This window comes from Pseudoliparis swirei, chromosome 11 (genome assembly GCF_029220125.1).
Source record: "Pseudoliparis swirei isolate HS2019 ecotype Mariana Trench chromosome 11, NWPU_hadal_v1, whole genome shotgun sequence".
Lineage (NCBI taxonomy): Eukaryota > Metazoa > Chordata > Actinopteri > Perciformes > Liparidae > Pseudoliparis > Pseudoliparis swirei.
Genome location: NC_079398.1, coordinates 24041782 through 24051781, shown reverse-complemented (window position 1 = coordinate 24051781; position 10000 = coordinate 24041782). Strand labels below are relative to the sequence as shown.

Below are 10000 nucleotides of genomic sequence, written 5' to 3'. Positions count from 1 at the left end.
GACCGGCAGCGAGGAGCTGCGGCCAGATTGTCCTGCGAATAATGGACGGCAGCCAGAGCCCAAACAATCCCTCAGAGCCGGAGTCCCGCTGCAGGAGAGAGCAGCCACTTCCTCTCCAACACTCGCATGCCCCCCCCCCCAAACAAAAGCCACACCGGCCATCTGCAGCAGCCGAGCCGTTATCGTTTGATTTGTTCAGCTGCACTTCAAATGACAGCGACCCAGAGCTGTGGGCAGGATGACGGACCGCAGTCGGTCCGATGACGTCCTCTCTCTCCTCCCGCCCGACACTCAGACCCTCTGATTCCTCATCTCTCGCTCTCCTCGGTGCCGTCTGCGCGCTCCGGTCTCCCCCGCGGCCGATCGCCTCCGTCTGTTGCCGTCCACGCAAAGTAGTTTTTATGCCCCTGCCTTGATGGGTCAAAGGTGAAGCTCACCGGACTGTTGACGAGACAGGCTCATTTTTTTTTGCGAGCTAAGCCAAGGGCAGGGAATTATCTTTTTTTATTATTATGCTGGCCCTGCAGCCTCCCCCCCCCCCGCCCTCAACTACCTGCCACTGCAGAGGAAGAAGCATATTTGTGTGCTCATACATGTGTTAGGCAGGGCCCGAGGGCCTGCAGATTGAATTGGGCGGTAGATCATCGTTGACAGGGCTGACGCGGTCGTTGAGGGGGGACCGGCTGCTTTATGGGGTCATTGTCTCGTGGTTAGTGTAGGCAAGAGGTCTAAATGACCTCTAGTTATAGATCGGCCTGTGGATGGAAGTGCAGGAGCATGGAGGGCAAAGTTACTACACAAATTGTCAAAAAATCCCTAACTGAGTATTTCTCAGAGCAATGTGTGGCTGCATTTGTAAGCATTTTTTTCCCTTCTAATTAAAAACATAAAAGTGGCCGATGTTTTTCATACCTGATGATAGAGTGACAGAGCGGGAAACATGACAAATGATATGCAGCGACAACCAAAACAGTCAGTTCTGTAAAAATGAAATATTTTAATTGGTGGCTTGATGATTCATTTTTTTTTTGCAATCATAAGAAACAAACCCAGAATGATGCATACAGAAGGAGCCAGAGACAGACTGCACACCAATCCGAAAAACAAACAAGTCTCTATCACACATTTAGCACCTCTTTAAAAAAATAAAATTGCAAAAAAAGGGAACAAAAAGGCGTGATGTTAGCGACACGCGGGCTGCTTCATTGTCACAAAGGAAACGCCGTTAAGACATCAGATATACAGAGTGATGACACATACAATATTTGAATATAGCTTTACAGCATTAATTCATGGAAGAATTTCAGTGAAAGGATGCAGCTTCTCTTTCACACGGCTCAGGTCACGGGGAGCATTTCTGAAACTGAAAAGCCGAAAAATAAAATCACCGAAGGGAGAAAATCCGCCGTGCAGAGCCAGATATTAGTTTGGAGTGCAAACGCAAGGCTGACGAACAAAAAACGAAAAAAAAAAGAGGTTGTGGACAAAATGTCTGGATCTGCAGCGTTTGAGAAAACAATGACGGGGAAGTTAATATGAAACCCCAAAAAATGGGAGTTCTCTCTTCCCATCTTCCATCTGCGTGTGAAGGCGACACGAAAAGCAGCGGATTGACACTGGATGCCTCCCGATTGTTCCCCTCCTTCCCTCCATGAATCGTCCCTGATTTGGAAGGAGCCGATCAAAAGGAGACTGAGGATGGGTCATTAGTCGGAATTTAACAAGGAGGGAGGTGGGCGGCTAAATTATTGGTTTCTTCTTCCTTCAGACGTAAAAAATAAAATGAAATCTATTGTTAACAGGATGCAACGTATTATTTATCTTATCCCAAGGACGGTTGCATCCTCCCCATCGGATGACGCTAAACCTGGACGACATTCATTTGAATTAAATCGTGCTGTGACACGTCTTTCCCCACTTTCACATCCTCCTCTCCAGCTTCTCGGCATTCCCTTTTATTGCTCGGATTTATTTTGGGGGGGGGGGGGGGGGGGGGGGGTCGGAGTTCAATAACATTTCACGGAACATGAATTCGGTAATAAATTTGCCGATTAAATCTGAATCCTTTTTTAATCCCTTATTGAACATTCAGTTTAGAGCCACGATGAACTAAAACTCAAAGATCTCGCCTTCTCTACGCTGAGGTGGCGAAAAGGAGATTAATATGATAACATATGAAACGTTGACTAAATGTTTTTGACACAAAGAAATAACAAGTGAAGCTTTTTTTACTTTACAACCCACATTTAACGAGCTCAAAAGGCCGGATGTCCTGATACAGAACTATTAAAAAGGATCATTTTTGAAATATCATGGAAAGGTTGAAATGAACGCGATGAAATCATAATGGATTCATTAAAAGAGAGAAGAATAACCACTTTGTTGTGTTGTTGAACGACAACCCACTCAGTCCATTTGCAGCTCTGGAGCTTCTCCAACAGACTCTCTTTGGTTGAGTACAGACCAAGATTAATTTGAGCCATTACCGAATTAATATTTCGTGGATACACCTTGTATAATCTATATAATCTGAGACCTCAGCACTGTGTACGTTAGCGTTTCAGGTTTGCATCTCCAAAGGGATTTTCTGATGATAAAATGTTTACCCATCATTTAAAAATTGGATATTTCCCACCGACTTCCTGTCAGAAGTGAGCTGCTCAGGTTACGGCATCACAAGCTATGTAAATATCGTATTTCCATGTTAAGTTTCCCCTTAGTGGAGTCACACAACCTCCTGTGTAGCCTCACGACAGGTGAATGTACAGCGTGCTGAGATCACACATGGTCTACGTCCTGCGATACACATGCATTCTGCAGGGACGATACAATGAGATCAGAGCCAATGAGGACGTCTCGCCACGCGAGAGCCGCTGGTACATGACAATCTGTGATGAACAAAGGAAACAATAAAAAGACTGAATCACAAACGCTTGAGCGATTAAAAATAACAAAAAGGCCAAATAAGTGATTGGGTAACAGAGCATGGTGCGTTTGGTGTCGCCGGCTGTGGTTACCCAACCCCGCCAGTAGGGCGTTGCCGTCGTGAGGAAAGACGTGTCACACGCGCACATTTCTAAAAAGTGGAACTTAGGAGATGGATCCTTTCCCGCCGACGCGGTCCTCGAGCGTCACGACGTCGTTGGGACGAGACGAGAAAAGGGGGGGAGGAACACGTGAAAGGAAAGAGGGCCGAGGGGAGTCCTGTTGGCTTGCATCGCTGCGACGGCCACACTGCTGTGACGTGCTGTTGAAGCCCCGCCCCCTCAAAGAAATGGCTAGATAATTGGTCGTGGAACCGTTCACAAATCACATCAGGCATCCTCTCTCAGGCAGGCACTCTATTTACAAAGGCAGACACACATGCCAATCAAAGGCATACTACACACACACACACACACACAGTCAGAGTAGTTACTGTCGTATAATGCAGACCTCAGATCTGTGGATAGTGATGTGAACGATGGTCCCAGCACATGGAGGCGCTGCGCTCTCCGCGGTCGGACGGGTCACCGGCGCCACGCCGCCCGTTCAGCCGGCGGGAGGGAGGCCGGTTTCAGACCGCCGCTTTTACAACGCGGCCCTCGGTCAGAGAAGAAGAAGAAAGAGAAATTGAAAATGCCACCCACTGCATTAAGGGCTCCCTATTGCCATGGCGACCAGTAGTTCCACAACTCCCATCTCAAGCATTCATCCGAGTTAAGGTTTTCCAAAGTGCTCGTCGCTCACGTTTCCTGGCAACAACCTGCGGGAGACGCACCCCTCCCCATCTCTCCTCCTCCTCCTCCTCCTCCTCCCCTCTCTCCTCCTCCCCTCTCCTCCCCTCTCCTCCCCTCCCCTCCTTCCCTCCCCTCTCTCCCCTCCTTCCCTCTCCCCTCCTCTCCCCTCCTTCCCTCTCCTCTCCTCTCTCCTTCCCTCTCCTCCCCTCCTTCCTTCCCTCTCCTCTCCCCCCCTCTCCTCTCCTCTCCTTTGATTTCCTTGCACCTATGCGAGATCCGCCCCTGTAATTGGTTGTCACTCTGCGGGACTGAAACAACAACAACAAAAGACTGAGGCGGGAGCAGAGAGAAAATGAACTTGCGAGGCGACGGGATCTTTGAGAACCTTGAACAGAGGAGCAGGCCCCTCCCCCAAGGCTTCAGTCATGGCTGCGGTCCATTGCACATCAATCCGATCCTTTAGCGTCGACTTATAAAAAAACAACAACAAAGAAATAAAAGGAATCACTTTTCTTTAGGCAGCAATATTGGTCTCAGTGTTATTACAATTCTGCTTTAAAAAAAGCATAAACAAAAAGGAATATACAAATAAAATCATCCTAAAATGAGAATGAGTCATTATTTCATGACCAAAGCGTGTTCATGGGTAAAATGGCAGATTTTTTTTTAAAGCAGAAAGCTTTATTACACAATTAAGTCCAACTCTTCTTCGCTTCTTCCCGTCGGGTTCCGTCTCTCATCGCTCCAAACACGACGCGTTCAGCTGAGAATCGGCACTTTGATCGCAGTCCCAGTTCTTCTGAAATTGGAGGATCCAGGAAGTAGACTGGTTCTTCAGCAAGGGTTTGAGGGGATTCACAGACTTAATTTTATTTTCTCATGCTCCTTATTAGGCCACAGAGAACGAGGAGGAGGAGGAGGAGGGAGAGATGGAAGTGATGCTCGGTCGTCTGCAACTCTTCAAAATATCTCTCCTCCACTCAGTAATGATGACAGGAGAGACCGAGAGATGCAGAGGGTCGGAGGGGGGGGGGGGGCCCACCTCAATAATGAGAGCTGATGCAATGGACCAAGCCCAGGTCTCCATAGCAACCCGATGCGACTCTCATCCCTGTAGCTCAACTCTCCAGCAAAGTCGGTTTGTCAGTCAGTTGTGTCTTTTGATGCAGGCGCCTGTGTGTGTGTGTGTGTTTCACATGACATATGCGTGTGTGTGTGTGTGTGTGTGTGTGTGTGTGTGTCATCATTGCGCCGCTACCAGCGGTTGATGATCTGGTTCACGTAGTCCTCGGTGGGGAGCCGGCCGCCCGCCTCCTCCGTCCTGCCGCCCTTCTCCGCCCCCCCCTCCCGCTCCTCCTTCTCCTCCCCCCCCTCCTCCTTCTCCGCCCCCTCCTCCCCCCCCTCCTCCCGCTCCGCCCCTCCGTCCTCCAGCGTGGACACGGAGCTCTGCCGGCCGTGGGAGGGCCACAGGCCGACGCCCAGGCCCAGGCCCTGGTGGCTCTGCTGCAGGTGGTCCTTGATGCGCTGCTGCCGCCTCTCCTGCTGCCGGGTGTACTGGTAGCGCTGCTGGAACAGGTCCCGGGCGTAGTCGTAGAGCTCCATGTCCAGCTCGTTCAGCTCCTCGATGCGCTGCACCTACCGGGGAGGAAAGAGGCGGGAGAAGAGCGTCACGAAAGAAAATGAAAGAAAGATGAGAGAAAAGCCGTTGGGAGACCAAATAGTTGAGCCAACATGGAGCTGAAGACTGAGGGATGATGGATCACGGAATAATGGCGCCCGTTTTCATCTCTTTCTGTTTGTTTGAATTGTGGCGTTCCTCTAATGTTTGAGTGGATTAAATAAATAAATGAAAAGGAGATGATCTGGGCCCGTGTTTAGTTGTTTACTTATCGTCTCAGCGGAGGAAACATTTCCATTCTGGCCTGTGACACATTTTGTTCTCATACTTTTCAGATTGAGTAAAAGCTATTGTATCTATTGTTTCCCTGGAACAGGAGGGCGAAAGGCGATCTTAACACGGCCTCGCGGAGTACACCCCGAAGGGAACGGCCTTTTTACCTTCGCATTGAACATGCGGAAGGTTGTTTTGATCGCCGTGTATTTATTTTTATTTTTTATTTTTTAATGGTTTATTTAATAAGGGACAGTGCACATTGATAAAAACTTTGCAGTAAATGTGCCAGTTAGCCAAGAGGCTATTTTTCATCTGTAGTCCCAATGTTGCTGATGTTAAGAACAAACCTAAAAACATAAGATTACAAATACAATCTACAGATAAAGCAAATAAAATAAGGGAGAACAATGTTAAAATGGACAGAATAAAAACATAATGTCAGAGATACAATGTAAAAGCTTACATACTAAATTTGACATATAACTGCAAACAGGTGAACGACAAGAGAAGACAGGTGGAGTAAACGACCGACCAGCAAGTCAAGACATACAGAGACCGGACAACAGACAGACAGACAACAACTTGTATGCGTGTTACTCGCATAACTCAAAAAGTATTAAACCGAATCGCATGAAATTTGGTGGGATGATTGGTTATTATCCTAGGACCATTTGATTAGATTTTGGGATCGATCGGGTCAAAGGTCATGAAAAGGTCAACATCTTTTTACCATAGCGCGGTCAATTTGTATCCAATTGGCATGCAACTAATGCCAAAATGTTCATAATGTTCAGTGTGTTGGCAATATATGGAGCAAGATAACAGAGACGTGTTTGATGTTTGGTGCAATGCAACGCAGCTGGTTTACTGGCGTGCATCATCTGGATTCAACATGGAGGGGGAGATGCGTTAAATTAAGGAAATTCCTTTGAAATGTGCGACGCAGCGCTGGATACCATTTGAGACATGTGTGCGTCGACAGAGGGGAAACGGGCGCGCCGCATCACTGTTAGAGAACTGGAGAGGACACACCGCCACAAAGACGCATCAGAGAACCGTCGTCACACAATTCAGTTCAATTAATAAAGACTCGCCGGGATCTTGACGCACAAGGGTATGAATGAGCAGCTTTGCAGGGGGAGTGTAAAGTAAATATTCTTCTCTTCCACCTGCTGTTGTAATTACTTGACATTTTAGAAATGATTAAATGCTGTCACAATTTCATGCAGCGCCTTTTTAGGCATTTAATTTGAACGCCACTGTTGAAAACAAGTTTTCACTCAAAATGCCACACGCAGCCTCCACAGCCTGTCAGGCAGAGCGATATTTGCTCCTTCTTGTGATAATAACCACATAACCTTTCCACAGCCTCTGTAGGCAGGGCATATTTTATTTAGCTGGTTTTGATGTTCAAATAATCAGTGTGCTGTGGACTGGGGGATATTTCTTTGCTGGGAATTGAGTCTAAGAACTCCCACACTGGACCAATCAAAGTGTGAAGAGCGTGTTTGAAGCTGCGGTAACACTCATCCCAACTCATTTCGCAGCAATATAAAAATCACTGTGTTCCTTTCTGGTTTTCATTTGAGAGTTTTTCTTTTTTTCAGATTATTCTCCTTTTTAAAATGTCATTAGATGTTGTGAATGTGCCTCGGCTGCCATGTTTATTTTCTGAGAGAGATGTTGGTCATAGTGCAAGTACCGGTCTTGTGGTCCAGAGTGGTTCCAGGTCTAGGATTAAACTACCTGGTTCCCAACCTCTTTGTTGTATGGGGTCACAAGCCAAACGGGTCGTCATCCACTGGTTTCATCTTTAATAATGCATTGGAGTATATAAACCCATTAGTTTCTTTAAAATTTAATATTTTACCACGTACAGTAAATGTCGATCTTAGTGGAGAAGTAAGATAAGATAAGATACTCCTTTATAAGTCCCACAGTGGGGACATTTCAGGATATACAGGACTGTCTCAGAAAATTAGAATATTGTGATAAAGTTCTTTATTTTCTGTAATGCAATTAAAAAAACAAAAATGTCATGCATTCTGGATTCATTACAAATCAACTGAAATATTGCAAGCCTTTTATTCTTTTAATATTGCTGATTATGGCTTACAGCTTAAGAAAACTCTAAAATCCTATCTCATAAAATTTTAATATTTCCTCAGACCAAGTAAAAAAAAAGATTTATAACAGCTGAGTGTTTGTCAAGGCTCAGGAAACCCTTGCAGGTGTTTCGAGTTAATTAGACAATTCAAGTGATTTGTTTAATACCCTACTAGTATACTTTTTCATGATATTCTAATATTTAGAGATAGGATATTTGAGTTTTCTTAAGCTGTAAGCCATAATCAGCAATATTAAAAGAATAAAAGGCTTGCAATATTTCAGTTGATTTGTAATGAATCCAGAATGCATGACATTTTTGTTTTTTTAATTGCATTACAGAAAATAAAGAACTTCATCACAATATTCTAATTTTCTGAGACAGTCCTGTATATATATAAATATATATAAATTTCAGGATATATATATATATCTAAATTTATATAAATTTCAGGATATATATATATAAATTTCAGGATATATATATATATATACACACACACATTTCAGGATATATATAAATATACAGGACTGTCTCAGAAAATTAGAATATTGTGATGAAGTTCTTTATTTTCTGTAATGCAATTAAAAAAACAAAAATGTCATGCATTCTGGATTCATTACAAATCAACTGAAATATTGCAAGCCTTTTATTCTTTTAATATTGCTGATTATGGCTTACAGCTTAAGAAAACTCTAAAATCCTATCTCATAAAATTTTAATATTTCCTCAGACCAAGTAAAAAAAAAGATTTATAACAGCTGAGTGTTTGTCAAGGCTCAGGAAACCCTTGCAGGTGTTTCGAGTTAATTAGACAATTCAAGTGATTTGTTTAATACCCTACTAGTATACTTTTTCATGATATTCTAATATTTAGAGATAGGATATTTGAGTTTTCTTAAGCTGTAAGCCATAATCAGCAATAAATCAGAATAAAAGGCTTGCAATATTTCAGTTGATTTGTAATGAATCCAGAATGCATGACATTTTTGTTTTTTTAATTGCATTACAGAAAATAAAGAACTTCATCACAATATTCTAATTTTCTGAGACAGTCCTGTATATACATTTCAAGATATATATATATATATATATATATATACACACACACATTTCAGGATATATATACATTTCAGGATATATATAAATATATATAAATTTCAGGATATATATATATATACAGGACTGTCTCAGAAAATTAGAATATTGTGATAAAGTTCTTTATTTTCTGTAATGCAATTAAAAAAACAAAAATGTCATGCATTCTGGATTCATTACAAATCAACTGAAATATTGCAAGCCTTTTATTCTTTTAATATTGCTGATTATGGCTTACAGCTTAAGAAAACTCAAATATCCTATCTCTAAATATTAAAATATCATGAAAAAGTATACTAGTAGGGTATTAAACAAATCACTTGAATCGTCTAATTAACTCGAAACACCTGGAAACACATTTTCAAATGTTTGATTTTGTTTTGCTGTTATAAATCTTTTTTTTTTTACTTGGTCTGAGGAAATATTCAAATTTTATGAGATAGGATTTTAGAGTTTTCTTAAGCTGTAAGCCATAATCAGCAATATTAAAAGAATAAAAGGCTTGCAATATTTCAGTTGATTTGTAATGAATCCAGAATGCATGACATTTTTGTTTTTTTAATTGCATTACAGAAAATAAAGAACTTTATCACAATATTCTAATTTTCTGAGACAGTCCTGTATATACATTTCAGGATATATATAAATATATATACATTTCAGGATATATATATATATACATTTCAGGATATATATATACATATATATATATATATATAAAGCATAAAAGGATAATTCTCAAGTAAAAGAAGGCCTAGAAGATTGTATTAAAGAAGGAGCTCCTCTGTTACTTTCTTCCACAGACTTAGTAAGCTGTCCTTTCCTGTCGAACGTTGGCTTCCCGCCCACAGACCTGCATCTACGACGGATGAGCAGCGGCACTAACCGTCGTGTTGTCCAAGTCCACGCCGGCCGCTCTGGTGTTGTTGTACTGCATGAAGGGTCTGATGAAGCGCAACCTGAAGGTCCGCTCAAACAGGAACTGGGTCTTCCTCTGGTACTCCGTCAGACCGAAGAAGGCCATGTCTCGCAGGTTCTTCTTGGCCGACTCCAGGAGAAGCTGGGCCCTCTTCTTCTCTGGAACCGTGGACATGTTGTAGCAGCCAACGAGGCTCAGGTCCGCCAGCATACGCACCTGCCGATGGGAACAGGAAGTGAAGGAAGTTGTAGAAACCGGTGGAG

At 43.1% G+C, this 10000-nt stretch overlaps 1 protein-coding gene across 1 annotated transcript in view; it reads right to left on the bottom strand.

The window, feature by feature from the left end:
- Positions 1-4214: 4214 nt before the first annotated feature.
- The window catches only part of LOC130202034 (heparan-sulfate 6-O-sulfotransferase 1-A-like), a 67125-nt gene continuing 61339 nt past the window's right edge, over positions 4215-10000 (bottom strand). Inside the window, exons 3-4 of the mRNA XM_056427320.1 lie at positions 9705-9953; positions 4215-5354 (exon numbers count right to left, since the gene is read on the bottom strand). Coding sequence (XP_056283295.1) covers positions 4974-5354; positions 9705-9953 — 630 coding nt within the window. The 3' untranslated portion in view covers positions 4215-4973. The remainder of the gene's footprint in view (positions 5355-9704; positions 9954-10000) is intronic.